Source organism: Porites lutea, chromosome 4, assembly GCF_958299795.1.
Source record: "Porites lutea chromosome 4, jaPorLute2.1, whole genome shotgun sequence".
NCBI classification, from domain to species: Eukaryota; Metazoa; Cnidaria; class Anthozoa; order Scleractinia; family Poritidae; genus Porites; species Porites lutea.
Genome location: NC_133204.1, coordinates 9,895,694 through 9,914,205, shown reverse-complemented (window position 1 = coordinate 9,914,205; position 18,512 = coordinate 9,895,694). Strand labels below are relative to the sequence as shown.

The 18,512-nt window shown below is 40.6% G+C and overlaps 2 protein-coding genes across 2 annotated transcripts; both read left to right on the top strand.

The window, feature by feature from the left end:
• Positions 1–2,624: 2,624 nt before the first annotated feature.
• On the top strand, positions 2,625–10,717 carry LOC140935749 (ADP-ribose glycohydrolase OARD1-like). Its single transcript, XM_073385316.1, has 5 exons — positions 2,625–2,689; positions 4,916–4,998; positions 5,874–6,045; positions 7,599–7,660; positions 8,769–10,717. Exons 1-5 carry the CDS (start codon positions 2,668–2,670, stop codon positions 8,985–8,987), a joined length of 558 nt encoding a protein of 185 aa, XP_073241417.1. The 5' UTR covers positions 2,625–2,667; the 3' UTR covers positions 8,988–10,717.
• Positions 10,718–11,922: 1,205 nt separating this feature from the next.
• Positions 11,923–18,512, top strand: LOC140935747 (uncharacterized). Its single transcript, XM_073385315.1, has 4 exons — positions 11,923–12,345; positions 14,144–14,248; positions 15,550–15,655; positions 17,112–18,512. Exons 1-4 carry the CDS (start codon positions 12,109–12,111, stop codon positions 18,236–18,238), a joined length of 1,575 nt encoding a protein of 524 aa, XP_073241416.1. The 5' UTR covers positions 11,923–12,108; the 3' UTR covers positions 18,239–18,512.

Below are 18,512 nucleotides of genomic sequence, written 5' to 3'. Positions count from 1 at the left end.
CTTTTTAAAACTAAATTGCGGACACTGTTGAACAACATTAAGCATACGCAATATTGTAATACAGAATATTGGAAAACAATTACGCCTGTTGCGAGACTGTCTAATTTGATAAAAAAAAGGTTATCGTAAGACAAACGATAAAATTCCTTTATTAAATTATATGGCTACAATAGTACGCGCGTTTTGATTGGCTGTTTTCTTGTCATGACCGGGATTACTGGCTGGGTGTTCAAGGCATATACAATCTGTTTTTAACTTGATAGTAGACATCCTTATGGACATCCACGTTATTGTCGATTGACAGCTGTCAAAAAGGGTATCCCCTAACCAGTGTCACCTGACTGTAACGCGGGCTCAAGTGTAGAACTCATTGAGGTGACGCTGACCAGTTGTTGGTTTTAATCGATCGCAGACTCGGGTCCATAATGAAAAAGCCGTATAATAAATAACTTATTATTAACTTCGTCTGTTCGGCCATTACAGGGAAATCTCAGATCTCGGCCTTCATGTATTGACCTCGTTGTTCAAGCATTGCAACGCTGTGTTGCGCTCAATGCGTCGTTGCGAGTCCTCCCCTGTAACATCACCTTTAAACAACGGAAAGAAGCATGTGCAAGGTGAATTGCAATTGCGAGACTGACATGAAGTAATCCAAGTAATGTCCTTGGCATCTAACTTGGCTGAAGTATCAGTTTATGAACATTGATTAGCTGGCAAGCTCAAATATAGTAAATCTACAGCATCAAACTGAACAAGATTTTACAATGTAATTGAAGTTTATTTTTCCCCTGTCTCATTGATGAACAACTGAGCATATATGATGACTATAAGGCTCAAAGACATTTGAGATTCTGGGGTGGTACTAGCTCTTAATAGTTCCGGCCGACGGTTACGGAACTGCTTTTAAAGATCTCCGTGAAGGATCAGAAGTTATTGCGACTATAAAAGCTTAAATCAACGTCGGCTAAGAATATCTTGACGCCGGACTGGAATACTGCGGCTACAATCAGAACGTCGTATATTGCTTCCTCTTAAAACAGTATTAAGGCTAGCTGGTATTTCATTTTAAGAAAAAAGAAGAAAAATTGGAAACGTAGTATTTCCTTTTAAAAAGGCAGAAAGTTCTTGAGACATGAATGTTTTAAGCGCATTATACGGATAATTCCTACTCAAACACAGAGGTCAAGTTCATGATTCGTCTTTAAACATTGTAGAGACTCAGGAGCCGATTAATCGGCTCCTGGGACCTTGGAACTGGGCTCAATATCACTGCTGTAGACTAACGCAACTGGCACGCAATCAAACCAAACTTTGGACCGGAGGAATAGCATCTAAATACAAATCTGCTTTGAAAAGCCAAATGCAGCTTGTTCGCTGCCAGGAGAATCTAAAATCTCCTAATACGGATGCGTCTGAGTACTTAAAAAAAGATACTGAAAGAAAATATGATGAAATAAACTCTTCCTCCAGTTTAGAATACGTACACGAAACTTTTTGTCCTTTGCTTCTACTTGATGAGATGGGTGACTGTACATGCTACACATGTCCAAAAAACAGTGGTACTATAGACAATTTAGCGTGAACTAGCGCCCTTTTGAATGAGTTCTGTATCATTGGATTCATTTCTTCCACCAGCATAAACTCTTAAGCCTCCTTTCCAGGGTTTCACTTCTTTGTTCCCGGGAAAGAAAGAGAGGCCCTGCAACGAGGAAGAGGAGCCTCCTGATCTCCTGAATGACGTTTTGAACATTTTTTGAACCCGATGATTTGTTTGGTATTCTTTGTTTGCAAGCATGTGACAAGGCGGCCATAATGGTGGTCCATACAAACCATTTTTTCGAGAATTTGCGTAAAAATGGACTAGTCCGAAATAGACCGTGTGCTAGTAAAGTAGACTTTACATGTTCCCTTCGTCTCGGACGATGGAGAGACTTTAATATCAATTGTTAATTGGTTAATCCTGGGTGGAGTCGACTGCATGGTGTATAAGCATATTAATCTGTTTCTATTCAGAAACGATGATGAAATTCATAAAAGTAATAAAAAATGACAGAAACACTTTCCAAAATCGATCCGAAAAACGTCACTAATTTCGTTTTTCCAAAAACAGGCGACATTTCGCGACTGCATGTCATTTCAAGGGGAAACTAGTTCCCCGCTAGCGGAGGCCTCTTTTCCCTGGTATTTGGCGGCCGGGCAAGAGGAAAGAAGACCCCCCGCCCGCTGAATACCAGGGAAAAGAGGCCTCTCCTAGCAGGAAAGGAAACCAGTGGTAGCGCCGCAAAATGTCGCCTGTTTCCCGAGGCTTAAAGTTTATTGAGAGCGGGCAGGCAGGCTTAATAAAGGGGCGGCTACTTTTGGTTTTCAATGAACGCGTCCTGAATCGATAAGCAAAACACACTGGGCGCTCTGCAAAAAGTTGGCTTGAGGGTAATTTTTTTTTCAGGTGAAAAACTTAGAGGGAGAGCGAAACAGGCAGTTAGATTTCCCATTGATTACTTCGACTTGGTACATCGAGTCGCGCGCTCAAAGCCACTGGACGACTCACTTGCACTGGAAACGAAGTTGGATCCAAGTCCCGTCGGCCTCTGGTGACCTGGGACGGAGGTAGAAGTTAACGCCTGGCAGAAATTGGCTGGAGTGAAATTTTCATCGCAAGGAAGAATCATGTTGCATAGAAGAGCGCTTTGTAAGTTGTTGTTATGATCTAAATATCGAGGCAATCTTATGTACATGATTTACTTAACATTACTTTTGCTTAGCTTCAGAATAACCGGCCACTGAAATATTCCCAAACAAAGTACTCAGGACTGCTACCGCGCTCCTCGGTCTGCAGTGTAATGAACCGAAGCAAGCACTCTGTACATTTAATTACCTCGTTCTTTAATCCACATAAAGAGAAAAAGACTCACTGTTCATGTCTTAATATATCTCGTTCTTTAATCCACCAATCCCAACTAAGCCATTTTAAAGCAGTTGATTTCAACTCTTGTCAAAATTCACAGCAGTACATTTACACACTTAGTCAATTTCACATTCACTGACTGCGGGACTATGGACAGCGGTGGCACTACACTTACACACCAATTTCCTTTTTACTGACTGCGGACTGTGGACCACGGTAGTGGTACAATTTACCCGAAAATTTCTGGCTGGGTATTCTGAAGTTGCTCTGATTAAGTTAAACATTTCAGGGCCATAGCCAGGTTTTTTTTGTGGGTGGGTGCAATCCAACATGGAGACGGACCAAACGAGGCTGGAGGCGTAAGTCACTAGAGGGAAAATTAGGTTATCCGAGACTGCATTACAAGCGTTTTGAGAAACATTGACTTTCTCCAATTTTTGAACTTCCAATTTTTTTGGCAGAGACTGATTTTTTTTATAACTTTTGACAATGACAATAGCTGTGGTCACACTTCAGACTTTTAGCTAGGTAAAACTGATTTACCTAGGACAAATTCATCAAAAATCCCCCAAGATAAATTGAATTCGGGTTTTGTTTTACACAGGTAAAAAATTCTGGGAAGGTGACACTATTGACATCGGCTCCCAAGGTTTTCACTCACAGTTGAATTCTTTGGCGTGTAAATTCAAGAGGGCAAGATGCTCAGGGATCTAGCCGATCAAAGAGACGTTTTTCTGTTTATCTCGATGTTATTTCTTACTCTTATTCAACGTGCAAGGCAAAGATGTAGACAACTCGTGCCCCCAAAATTTCTCTCACAACGTGAGCTATTTCCGGATCTGTCATCAAGACCTTCACCGATGAGCGTCTATTGGCAAGCAGCCTCGGTATTTCATCTTTCCCTAGCTATCACTTTAGGGTAGCTGTGAAGGGAAACTCTATTGTTCTTGAGACATATGCAAGCCCCAGACGATAAAATTTTCCCGAGGTAAGTTACCTAGGGAAAAATCGATCACACTTAATTTAAAAGCAAGTTTCCCTCAGTAAACTGTCAACAAGTCGAGTTTACCTAGGTAAAAAGTCTGTAGTGTGACCCCAGCTAATGTCAATATAATGTCACTATTCTCTCTTAAAAAGTAAAAATATATAAAGAGAGAATTGTAAATCCGTATTATTCGTTAGTGGTGCGGATCATAATGATCTTCTAGTAGTGTGCCAAGCTCAAGCCTCTTTGGGTGCTTCTTAGGAAACAGATCATTGACTTCTTCCAGCTCAATGACCACTGCATAGCAGATGTGCATAACAGCCATTGAAATCAATGTGCAGTAAAAGACCACTTGGCCTCCCAGTAATAGAAAGGCGACAAGAAAAAATTTACTCAATCCACACTACGAATCCTTCAAGGGGTAAATGCCTTGTAGGCATTAACCAAATCCCCTTTTTAAGGCTAAAGCACGTTTTGTGGAATGCATGAGTTAGGCTTGTCAACCGTCTATCACAGTATTTTCAATCGTGTTTTTAACACAAGTAGTGAATTAGTCAGGATAGAACAATACTATTCATTCATTTTGTTTTAAATGGTTGATCATGAAAAAAACTAGACCTCTGGGGTCTGTGTGGAGGTGAGAGTGCACCCGTTGACCCTGCTCCCTTTAGGCCTGTATTTGAAGAACCAAGGCCAAACAAGACACTGTTTTGTAGCCTGCTAGCATCTTTGTTTATAAATCAAGGGGTATCTGGGGCCATTCCATTTTATATCTGAGGGGTCAATACTCAGAGAGAGGTTCTTTTTTTTAAGGGAATATATTTTATTGATGTCTGAAATGCTAAGTTCAACAAGTTCTGAAGGTTGAAAATATCAAGGTTAAATTTAAGAAGGGATAGGAGACAGTTTCATCTATGATATAGGGATGGTGAATGGAGTTTTTCTGATGAAGAGTGCTGCAAAACCTGCAAAAGTTTATCATGGATGATTATTATTTTATAAATAAGTAATTTTGTTTCTCAAAGCTCTGTTTACGACGAGATACAAAGGATTACAGATTGCACCTCGATGTTTTCTAGGGACAGAATCAGAAGTGATAACAAAGAAGGTAATTATACACTGCATTATTTCTTAGGTATATGCTATTTCCTATAACAGAATTATATTGTTGTCTTAAAAATATTCTATCACATCACAAGGGGTAAAAGTTAATTTGATTCAAACTGATCAACATGCAGCAACTTGACCAAAGCTGTTAGCTGTTTTTTTTGTAATGTTTTTGACTACCAAGGTTTATTAATGTAATTATAAGATTTTGGCGGAGTTTTGTTTTTGTACCAAATGCTAGTAGCCTACAAAATAACCATCTCTCCTTGCTCTTTGCCTCTAGGAATGTTTTGCCAGAAGGGATGTCTGTGTCTCAGCTACAGAGATTTCATACAGATAACATAAAAATGTTCATCTGTCTGGAATCTGGTCAGGAGCTCTGATTGGTCATTATAGTAGTTATATTAATTGTTTTAGCTATGTTTACAAAGGACAGGCAAAAGACAAATGACTACACAGTGACAGTACTGATCAAAAGAGGGCAAAAATGAAAACACAAAAGAAGTCTCCTAGGTCTTTCCAAAATGAAATTAGCCCCTCCAAAACCCTAACCTTCAAAAAATTTCAATAAGGAGTATAACTTTAAAAAAAGTAGAAAATAACATTTGTGGTTGTTTATGCATCATACTATACAAAATCTATAAAATTTATCTTATGCTCATCTGGTCGTCTTAGAACTATGCAGCTGGCACATGCGTTCGGTACTACACTTATCTCCATATTGTTTTGAATACCTAAGAAGATGGTGGCTCTAAACAATTAGACACCCAAAAAATTTTTGCCAAATTTGCCCCTTAAAAAAGCTACCAGTCAAGAATGAAAAAGTACTACCTATACTGGGATTCAAGATAACTGTATTATTTGTTTGATGTGTAGGAGAACGGGCAGTTTCAGTTAGTTGAGGCACAGGGCTGGACAAAAGTAGTGATGTCCACTGCTCAAGACTCTTCACTGGCTCACTGTGTTTCTGCAGACCTACAGATGAGTGGAGGTATCACACCAGCCTTTAAAAAGCTCTGTGGTGGATTTGAAGCACTAAAGAAACAAGGTTCAAAGAATTTTCTTTTTCTTTACATTTATTCATTACCTCATTAAAATGTTCACTTAACTTAATTTAAATTGCAAGTTTTTTTCTGGTAAAGATTTAGTGACCATTAAATTGTTTTCCAAAATCAGAAAGAAGACTTGTCAATTCATCAGGAAAAAGTTTCTAGTTAAAAAGGTGATTGAAATACAGTGTTGATCTGTCTCTGTTGATGGACACCCATCCGAGCAGAAAAAGTATACGTCGAGGAGAGAGGGGAGCCAGTGAGGGAGATTGAGAATGCAGTGTTGTATACATTTGTCTGGACCAGGCCTTATAGTCTCTGCCTTGGAAGGTGTTTTTAAGTAGAGGTTGAACAGTAGAATCTTGAGAACATAATGTTATTATTATGGGAAGACATGCCCTGAAGTATGCTTGCAACTTTGTATTTGTCCCGCTTTTCCTTAACAGCTGTAACCATTTGAGTAGATGTCATTGAACAATGGGCAAGGGGGTGGGGTTGGAGAAGATAACCTCACTCCCACGGGGGGGGGGGGGGGGGTGGTTGGGGGGGTTTGCTCCAGGTTTCAAGTCACGGGGATGGTCGAAGGATGTTTTTGGGTTTGACATTTTCAATTCTGGGATTTTTTTCAGGTTACGAAAATTTGGCAATTCTTTTTTTGGGTGGCTTGATTCATGGTGGTGTCTGCATATCGCAGCTGCAAAACACAAACATTAAATTTCTAATTTACTTTTCGTGTCATATAATTAAATGCTTTCTGGAAAATTTTAAGGCTTGGAAATTCAGCGTGGGATTTTTTGGGGTTTTGCTGGAAGCCCTAGGGATATTTTTGGGGTTTGATTTTACCCCTATTTGATCATCCCCGACACTTGAAAGCTGGAATATAACCTCTGCTGGGACCTCACTGCTCCTCTTCCAAGAATTTCTGATGCTCCTTGAACATTATTTGTGTTCTCCTTATGGATGATTATTGAGTTGGTCCAAAAAATATTCTGACTCACCTCACAGAGGCATTGTTGGTTTGAACCCCTCTCCCCGAGAAATTCTAGTTAGATTCATATTTTCCATAAAAAATGTTGGCCTTTTAAGACCTTCCACCAGAATTTCCGTCGACTGTTTTATGGGGTGGGTGTAGATTTGTTCTGCTGACACAATGAATGTTTCTTAGAATGTAATAAGTCAACAGTTCATGAAGAAAGGCATGTGCCCAACCATTCTTTAATTTTTTGACATCTGAAATTTCACATACTTTTAGTCATGAAACCTGTCAGACTCCTTTCATGTCCTTTTTTATATGTTTTAGTACACCAGATGGTGCACAATGTTCATTAGCATTCCTATTATTTTGATCTTATTGACCAATAAAAATGTGGCACTGTCACGATTTGCCAACAGAAAACGAAGTATTGTACACCATCGGAGAGCTTCCAACATAGACTGCAGCACCGTTTTTGATTTTGCCGCCTTTCATAACTATGATTTGTTAGCTTGCTTTAAGGTGATGCCTTGAGTCAAACTTATTTTTAGTGTAACTCTTTCTTTGCCATTCTTTTAGAGAGGAAAGTTGGCGAGGTTGCCATTTCTGAAAGGAATGAAACAAGCTTTGTGTATCACTTGGTAAGTCCAAAACTATGGTCTGCAAGTTATACGACACTAAATAGACCTTTTGACTGTTTTTTTTTTTCAACTTTTGACATGGAAAAGTTCAGGAAATTCCGTCGACACCACTGAAAAGAGTGCCTTAAAATTAGTAGCCTGCTTAGCAAGCGTTTCCAATCGAGTTATGGCGCGAAAGTTAGAGCGGGAGCAAAAAACAAAAAGGTGGAAGGGAGAAGAGGAACCCTCCCCCTCCCCTGTCATTCCTTTTTTTCTGCTCTCGTCCCAACTTTTCTCGACGAACTCGCGCGGAAACGCTTGCTACGCAGGCTATAAAATTAGTAAAATTGCCAAGTTTGATAGTGATAATTTGTTAAAAACTAATGAATATGCAGCTCCTCAAGGTCGCGAAATTTTACAGACGTTTGTATGGTGGGGGACAACAAATTATCACTTTCAAATTTGGCTATTTTACTAATTTTAGGGCGCTCTTTTCGGTGGATTTTCCTAACTGGTCCATATAAAAAGTTGAAAAAACCGTGAAAAGGTCTATTGCAAGAAGACTAAACCATCATCTTGGTCAGTTTCATTTAAAACTTTTCACCTCATGTAAGGTAATCCAGACTCAGGCATCCGAAAATGTTTGCTTGAAAATCCGGAATCGTTGAAAAATGGTTGCTTGTGGAATCCGAAATCCTGGGCTTTGGAATACAGAATTTAGCTTACGGGAATCTGGAATCGCGCTGTCCATTGCTGGGAATTCGGAAACCACACTGTTAGCCTGTGTAGCAAGCGTTTCCGTTTGGTTTCGAAGCAAAGAAAGACCGAGGAACGGGATTTTCGGTATACTTGCGCCATTTTTTGCACAGTCTTTGACTCTCGTTCCTCTTTCTTTGCTCCTAAACCACACGGAAACGCTTGCTACGCAGTCTACCACACCGCGGAATCCAGAATCCAAGACTGTCTTGGATTACAGTGTACGTTACATGGGAGAAACTTCACACACCGTGACACGTGTATTGTTTAGACGAAAGACCTTTACGAGAAATCCTCGGAAAAACTCAACATGATCAAACATGATCAAACATGATCATCGTTTATAAAGCGGGAAGGTTTTCTTTTCGTTTAGGTGACAAGGCAGAATTGGTGGGATGCCGCCACGCCTTCCTCGATGCGATCCTGTCTGCTGCGTTTAAAGGAACATAGTCAAGAAAACGGTGTTAACAAGTTAACAGTTCCCCGTCTGGGGACAGGAGAGGACAAGCTTGATTGGCCTATAGTGAAAGGGATTATTGAAGACGTTTTTAGAGACACAGACATCATTATCACCGCTTACTCAACACGGTAGCATTTTTTGTCAAGGTACGAAGGTGTCTGGCAACTCTAGTGTATGATGTGGAACCGTATCATGGGAGCAAGAGAGGTTGTCGTAGTCAGTGGCGGAAACAAGTTATCAAATTATAAAAGAATAGAAGTTTTATCATTTTCCGATCGGGAGAGGGTTTAACCTTCAACAAAAATAACAGTGTTATTTTTTTTTCTGGTACAAAAACAAACAAACAAAAAAACAAAACAAAAGATAGTAAAATGAAGTTTCCCAGGGTGTACATTTTTGGAGAATACGCGAAAAATCTTTTAAGTAAAATCTCGTCATTGTACTCCGTCCACATCCTCGAATGTAATAAAAAGGTCTCTAATATCCGCCAGTTGATGAAACATTGAGCTAGGCTTCGGGATAGATTTGGCGGCATTGGTTTCTTTTTAAATATTTTTAAACGATGAATCAATCAAAATTCAACACTAGGAAATGGAAAAATTGTCCAAATGTTTTCGTCGAAACGAGGTATTTCACACTTTGCCATGCATCCACGAGCTTAGCCTGCGTAGCAAGCGTTTCCGCGCGAGTTCGTCGAGAAAGTTGGGAAGAGAGCAAAAAAAGGAATGACGGGCAATAACTCCATTGGAAACGCTTGCTACGCAGGCTACGAGCTTAGTGGGTAGCTCCTTATGTAGATTAATTATGAAGTGTATGTAAAAACGCATTAAAAAGCGTTTCACATTGAAATGGCAGTATGAAACGTCACTTACTGAACCTGGGAACATTTGTCTAAATCCAAGGTGTTTAGAGACAGACCACAACTTCATATTTTAAGCGTAAAATCACACTGAACTTCTCCGATACACTTCTTTGCCGTCACTTCACGTCTACGACGTGAAATTGCCTAATTCACGTTTAATAGGGAATGTTAATTTAAACGGCGACCAATTTTTCTTTCATTCCCTCTCAACAATAATGGCAGGTTAAAACGAGCAACAAGAGCAAAAGTGCAACTTCTTTACTGTAAAACGAATTGCATACTGCTCCCATGAAGTATGATGTGGTCTTGGAACAAATCACGCTGTTGCAGGTTTCATCAAAAGCGAAGAATTCTCTCTTGGTTGTATAAATTTGTAATGTTCTACTTTTCAATTATTTTTAAACAAGTGACAAAACTGCCTGCATGGCGTGACTCGCGCGTAATATTATCCAATCAGAAGTCAATATTCACTGGGTGATAACGTAGATGGTAAAACGCGCAACAAACCCTTTCAAAAAGCTTTTCAGCAATATACAGTAGAAACTCGATGTAACGAAGAGTCTAAAAACTGGTAAAATACATTCGCTATAACGAGGTTTCGTTATATCGAGGTTCTTTTCCATATCTTTTATTACTACTGGGGCGAAGAATGTCGTTCGTTATATCGAGGTTTTACTGTACTAGACGTTACAGTCGACGTAAAGAAGTTGCAGGTATATTTTGCACGCGCGTTTTACCGTAGCTTAGCCTAGCTTATAAAGTGAGCAGTTGGAATAATTGCTCTGACGTTTTATAAAATGCGAAGTCACTTTCCGCTAGTTCTGCCACTGTCACCGTCGTGGTATCGTAACGTACCTACCCACAACGAGCAGTCTCCCTCCCCCCTCTCAATACTTAACGGGACGTTCCTCGCCTGAGATGTCGCTAGACTACCTTAAAGCCCGTTTCATGTTATGTTTCTGCCGTAGTTAGGTGGTCAGGCAAGCGTCCCTCGCGCCTTTGCTCAGAGCTCTCGCAAATGGCCTGCGTGGCAGGCGTTCAAAAGGGAAGGGGAAGGGAATTAGGGCGCGAGACTACGCACCCAAATCCTCCCTTCCCTTTCCCCTTTTAACGCCTGCCACGCAGGCTATCTCACAAACGACACTTCTGGCAAGTCAAGTTGTCGCGTGACGACCCCAAAACTGTACCTCGGTGTATTAGACAGCACGGGGTCGTGCGGTTGTTTAGACTTTGAGCTGGCGAACTCGTTGGAAGAAACGCTGAGTTGTTTTGATGCCATCTGGGCAGGCTGTTTTGTGAATGGCCGTGTCCGTACTCCAGTTCATCATCCTTCCGGACGCACATGTTGCTCGAATTCGGCCATACCCGAGAAGGCCGGATAATTCGACTTCATTGTAGAAACGAAGCTTTGTCCGTCTTCTCTTGTACTAAAAGCGAATGCGTAGGTCGTTGCTTGATGTTCTTTCAAGCTTGTACTCCAACCAATATGCGCATTTGTCACTGCTTCCTGCGCGGATATTTGCGTCGGTTGAGTGTCTATATCAAGTACATGCCAAACCGAGACTATTCACGTGTATTCCTGAAAACGTGACTTAAACTGCCAAGCAACATTAAATCGAAAATTTACTGCTAAGTTTATGTTACCCTTTCCCCAAACAGAGAGCCTGTTCACAGGCTAGGTTATTGTAGGTAGTTTTTGATGGTTTTTTGGTGATTTTTCCTTGCCCTGCTCCATTTCCCACTTATCTCTTGTACGAACGGGTTGTATAAGATAAAGATTGCGTGTTTTTTTTTTTTTAACTGCTTTTGGACAAGGCACGTGTGGTAAAAAATCACGCGTGTCCGTCGTTTCCGCCGTGGAGACTGAGCACTAACTAACATCGTCCATTAGCACGAGAAATCAAGTCACGCATCCCGGAAGAAAAAAACTTCGATTTTCGAAGCCCTGAATTTGGAGTCTGAATGTGCTAAACTTCTATCTTTTACAACCTTTACTTGTCTTCAAACTACGGAAAGGTGTATTTTTAGTGTAAAAATGCAGTTTTCCGAGGAATCGAGTCCATTATCGCGCACTATGATTTATTCAGGTGTTGTTCATCGCATTGTTTAGCTTTCGTTATATAACGTAAAGAATGAACAGACTCTCGTGCAGGCTTCTAAGTCTCGTGTTTTGAGGAAGAAAGATGTAGCATTTATGCTCTACGTGTTTGAGGGGTTATAATTTTGTGCTTCCATCGCCGTGCTTTTTGACGAAAGTTTTGAAATAATAACGCTGCAATATGGACATATACAAGACAAATGTATTGTGTTTTTAATATGCTAAAACGCACGGATGTGTAAGGCCATGTGAATGTCTGACAACAGCTAGCCGAAGTGTAACTAGTCTGCGGAATGCAAAACTCCGGGTCCAACACGGACGTAACTTCCACACTGTCCAGTGAAACGAACCAGCAAGGGAGATTGGGAGCGGTAGCCCCGAAGAAAAGCATCGAAACAATTATTCAAAGAACTGATTCGAAATCTAAGCGTTCTGAAGGTGGCTTGGAAGATGGGGACCAGCAGTCGATCTGTTCTGCAAGTGAAAGCAGCGAGTCGCTTCTTCTATCGATGAAGAAGAAGGATCGAGGGGTAAGCTTAGATCTGTTTTGAGAGCTTTTGGCGGTAGCAACTTGGTAGCATAGTATGATCGACTTTACAAAACTACAACATCCTTAGGTCCCTTATAGTGATAAAAAAGGTCCTTAGTTGGTGTCCTTGTCAATGCAAACATGTTCAGTAGTGATCGAATGGAGATAGAACGAGCAAGAGCAATAATACCAGTTAATCTGACTGGTAACTTTGGTAGAGTTTCTATAGCTGGCTAATGGCTTATAACATGCTTGGCCATGTGCTTCAAAGCTGGGTTATAGATTACCCAAGGTTGACGCAAATTTGAATTCACATGAAATTTGAAAGCTTAAAAACAAATTCAGTTTTATTATTGTTGCCTACAATTAATTTGATGATTGGATGCTCTAAAAAGTGTGGACAAAATTATCCCGAAAAAGACCAAAGAAGAGAGAACGAAACCTGGGTTAAAAATTTTACCCTGGGTTGGTGCCTATCCACTTAAGGGCCTGTTTACATGGAGGTGGGGGACCCCAGATAGGTGATGTAACCTGCCTGTCTATATAATCTGTCTTTTTAATTCAATCACGTTAAATACATGATAGGTGGGGTGACCCGCCACGTGTTACCTCACCTATCTGGGGTCCCCCATCGCAGTGTTACTCTTATCAGGCAGTAACTGATAGAATTTACCGCAGAAGCAACACTTCATATCACCTGTAACTGCTTGAAGGTTTACTAAAATTGAAAAAATAATTTTTAAAAAAGGAAGTTTTTATCTGCTTTGATTCTCACAAGGAAAATGAATAAATACATTACAGTCGACTCTCTCTTAATGGACACCTCTGTAAAATGGACGCTAAGAGTTGGTCCCTGCTTTTCTTTACTGCCTTTATTTGACTCTCTATAAGACGGACACTTATGGCCGGTGCCAAAGGTATCCATCTAGAGAGAGTTGACTGTATATGGAAAAGTGCTAAAGTGTAGACAGCTCTTCTTTGTATGGGTCACACTTTTAGAAAGAGAACATTGAAGACATAGTAAAATTATTGGAATCAAACTTTTTAAACTATTGTCTAAAGGTATCAATGACAGATTTGCAAAAAACAGGTCTTAAAATGAGGAAATGAAGTTTCAGAGAACTTAGCTCCTAAATTTTCCAGCGAGGTCAGTACCATGTCCCTCGCTCCACTATCCCCCCTCTACCCCCCCCCCCCCCCCTCCAGGAAAGTGTGCCTGTGCTCCATATTTTTTGCCTTACTATCCCATGAATGGTCCCTTACCTGCTGAGCTACAATTTAGGGAGAACACTGCCACCTCCATGTAAACAGGCTCTTTGAGCAACATGGCGACCCTGAAGTGAAAGGGTACATTCCTTTTTGTGATGATCAGGGTACATCAAATGAACTGTTGACTCTTTTTAACGATGGATTCATCGGTTCTTTTGATTCTATGATCCAAGTGATCTGACATCACTGATCACTGGCTTTACTCTGCAGTCCACATAAAACTGATGCAACAGGTCGAATTTTGATTTTTTTCTGTGATTTTACCATCTGCCCATGCCTAAAGGCTGCTTTAAAAAAAAAAAAAAAAACTCAATAGCATCTCCCAGCCACATTACAACAGATATATGTAAAAGCACTCCCAATTTGCTGTTTAAAATTTTAAACGGTTTTGGTATGCACACTGCATCCTCAAATTTAGTGTTAAAATTTTTGTCTAGGCATTTGAGTTTTTTTATGGTCACCGCAGTTTTGTATGAATCGAATGAGGCTGAATTGATGCTGTTGTATAATGTTTTCCTGTTTCTTTGCAGTCTGAATGTTCCCACAAGGTCATAGAAAAGAGACGGCGTGATCGAATTAATACATCCCTAGGGGAACTTTCTCACCTTTTACCTGCACAATCAAATGGAAAACAGGTAAATTGATGGTTAAGGTAAAAACTGTTGTCAGGTTATTATGTCAATTGTCAATAGAGTTTGATTCAGAATGAGATAATGGAAATAATTAACAATTATTCCTCGAATTCAGCCTACTGAGCTATTGACTCGGAGGCCATAAGGGTGAGAGGAATAACACTGTTTTAGTAAAATCCAACTAGTTGGTCAAAGATATTGAGATTTAAAAAAAATTTAAGCTAGTTAAAGCTAGTCTTTAATCCTTTTTTGCCAGCAAAAAAGCTGTCTCTTTTTGCTACTAGTGGGCTATAACATATAGCCTAGTAGTAGATCAACCAATCAGAACTCAACATTGATAATAGACCACTAGTTCGATTTTACTACTGTTTCTAAGCCCTACTGGCAACAAAGGGAAACAAAAGGAATTCTGGTTTAACCAAAATGTGCCAGCCGGTCCAAGATGGTGCCCAAACCATGAAATTGCATGGTATCCAGAATGCTACCTGCAGGATCTCCTGCAGGGCTCAAATAGTAAGCGTTCTCCTTTGTCGAACACAGTCAAACGCAATTATATACATTTATTTTCTTCTAACAAGCCCTTATCACTGTGAACAGGCTCCCAGGTGGAGTGGGGCTGAAAGGGTGGCCTGGAGGAGAAAATCATCATTAGCATAAAATATTAATATAGATAGAAATCAATAAAAAACATGTTCTGCCCTTAGCAAAATAAATTTACTCTAAGGGAAGTTTATAGCTTTTTGATTACTGACTAGCTACAGTAAATCCTCTACTAAGGCCCCTGGGGAGCCCTATTTATTTCAAACCTAGTTGTGGGGGGGGGGGGGGCTTAATAGAGACAGGGGGCTTACTTGATAGGGCGCACTTATTTAATTTAGAGAAGATGAAGGTATCAGTTCTCCAGAAAAAAAACTAGAATACAAAATGGAAATGTTCAAGTACAGGAAGTTGGAGGTCATGCAGCTGAGGATCAAGGACAAATCCGAACTTCTAGTTGGTAAATAAACCATCCCGGATCAGTCCACACGAAGCTATACAGTTGTGATTGATTAATACAGTCTACCATTTATTTGTGAAAAATATCTTTTTTTGGGGGGAAGGGGGGCTTAGTAGGGAGGGGGGCTTATAAACTTTCTTCCCCTGAAAAGGGGGGGGGGGTGCTTATTTGAGAGGGGGGCTTTATAGAGGACTTACACTACTTGTATTCCATGTTGTAAATGGTCTTGGCAGTCAAGATTTTTAAGATGCATTAATTTCACTGCTGGAAGCATTGTGATAAACTGTCTTTGAATTTTCTTGCATAGGGATCTGGAAAGCTTGAGAAAGCAGAAATTCTAGAGTTAACAGTGGAGTATTTAAAGTCCCTTCAAAGTCGCCTCACTGAGCAACAAGAAAAGGATGTGAAAAAGGGTAAGGAAATATGTTAAAGTTGTGGATTTGTGACTTAATTTTAGTTCATTTAAGCTTATAAATGACCCCATGAGCAACCATGGCAGTGTCAGCAACATGAACTCTCCCTCTTAATTGACAAAATAATATCAAGCACATTTCAGGAATCCGTCAAAATAGATGAGTCGATCTGAACACCGATATGATAAATAACAGTCACACTCTAGCTACTTTCATTTGTGCGTTTCAGTCTGAATCACAACAAGAAAGGCCTGTTCTGTCTTGGAAACTCTTAGTAACTTTTGTGTCTTATTACATCAACTTGAGCACTGATTATCTCATACGACTAACATTTTCTGTTTTTTAGAAATGTAAAAAAAAGATTTGCTCTACATTCCCCTGAGCCCTCCCTCTTTAGTAATTTAAGCCTTCTCTTTTGAGGGGGAATCAGGGTCCGAAATTAACTTTTTAATACGAGCACCAACTGGCGATCAAGTATAAATTTTTGGTCGCCAGAGGGCAAATTGTGGTCGCCAAAAATTCCCCCTCCCTTTTTTTCAAATAAAAGTTTAAACACGAATAAAAAATGCATGGTATGGACGTTTTTGTGCTTAAAAATGGCAATACTTCAGCTCCCGATACCAGAAAGAAACCGTCACTACTTGTACGAGTGAAGTCTCATTTTTTCCACAAATTACTTTTTGGAGATATACATGTAAAGCCATCTGATCTAGAAAGTAGGAACAGAAAGCTGTCTGCCCATGACTGCACCGGATCATATCAAAACTATTTTCTTCCGATAACTACCATGAAACAATCCACCAAACAACCTCGAAACATAGCCGCCATGTTGCTCGTACCAGGCCACATTTTTTGTGCCACATTACTCGTAATGGCCGCTTGGAAACGTTCAACTCGTATTGATAGTAGCTGTTGTGGAGGTATTATTAAAGGAAGCTTCGTTTCACTTTTAATTAAAAAATATCAGCAGGACAAAAAGTAAGACACCTGTTGGCAAATAGCTTCGAGGTTTCAATTCTCCAAACGTTTAAGTCCACAATAACAACTTGCTTTACAAGTCGCTAGCTGGCGACCAGCTATGAAATTCTGGTCGCCAGAACTAAATTTTTAGTCCCATTGGCGACCAGGAAGGCGTAATTTCGGACCCTGGGAATGATATCATAATGATTTCATGATATTAATCATGACTGTGACACGACTGATCCTGCCTGGTTGATTCACGTGCTGGAAGTTCAGATGTGCTTTTGATCATCAGCTACATAACCTCCAACGTTATTTGCCTGAGCTTTTCCATATGACAGGACTTTATGGTTAATAATATTATTGATACCAAAATCTTTGTTAAAAGGAATAAGCCCCCCTCTCTTTTAAGCCCCATACTCTCAGACGTTCTCTCAGTGAAGTAAATATAAGAAAATGGTTGTGTTTCATTGAAGGTATTTGGTTAATTTTTCAGGTGAGACGACAGAAACCGATCCAGCAGATGGTGAAAGTAAAGATGTGGAGGTCAAACCAGTGACTCACTTTGGAGGGTACAAGGACTGCACAGAAGAGGTTTTTCGTTTCTTGGTGAATGTTGAGGCAATGGACATGCAACAGCCTTGTTTTCAGAGGCTTATGGCTCATCTGCGGCACCAGATACAGCTAATGGCAGAGTCCCAAGTCTCCCCCAAGGGGAAAAGCAGTGGAGATGGTGGGAAACGGGCCACATCTAAGCGAAGCTTTCAAGGCACTACGTCTTCTTCATCATCCGCTTCTTCCAGCAATGGAGAACGGAGTGGCAGTGGAAGTGGAGGGAAGGCCAAAAGAGCTCGACATGGCCATCACAGTAGCAGTGGTGATGGCTTGCCGAGTAGTAGCAGCAATGGGAACACCTCCAACAGCAGTGACAATGAAAACAGTTCAGAGAATTCCAGAGAAAACCAGACAGATTCAGCCATATGCCTTGATGAAGAGATGTCTGAGATACAGGGTAATTCAGGAAAGGAGGCTGAAAATGGCAACAGAACAAATGGCAATGGCATTAAAACTACAAATGGCAGCAGGGGAGGAGACACTAATGGTTCCTCTGTACCCACATTCCCATCCATGCTTCCCCAAGCAGGCAACATTCCTCTGCGCACGCCCTTCCTGCCACCTCCCTATACTTTGCCAACCTATGCACTCCATCCTGCAGGTACACATTTTATTCCAGTGGTCTTGCACCCGAATATTCCACTACCAACACCTTCCACACAAATGTTTAATGGCAATGCACAGATGCCATTTCCAATGGTACAGCCAGGTGCTACGGCCTATGGTGTGTCTCCTCACGTACCAAGTCCCAGCTTTGGTTTTCCACTGCCATATGTACATGCAGGGATGACGCCGTATGGATATCAGGCACCTCCTATGGGGTTTCCTTTATTCAATGGCTTGCGCAAAGACCTTGGAGGACAGGGCACTGCTAACCAATACAATGGAGACAGTGGATCAAATGGTGATGATTGTAGCATTGAGTCCCGAAACTCCTCAGAGAGTATTGCAATTCAGACAGACTCATCGGGTAATGAGAGCTCAAACCCTGATGAAGGAGGGGGCTGAAATCCATACTGAACAAGATGAATTATTATTGTCAGTGAAGTAATTTTAATGAACTTTTAAAGGACTCACTGGTTCTTGGCACTATTTCAGGATAACAATGTCCACGCCATAAGTCAGGACATTGTGGCATGTCATCTTGACACTTTCCAAATGACAAATTGGGGTTAAAAATTTTTTTTATTGTTCATGTTCAAGTGCAATTTGGCCGTTTTAGGCCTTACAATAAGCTATCAAGGGTCTCTATAATAGGGCCATTTATCCACGAGGAATTTGA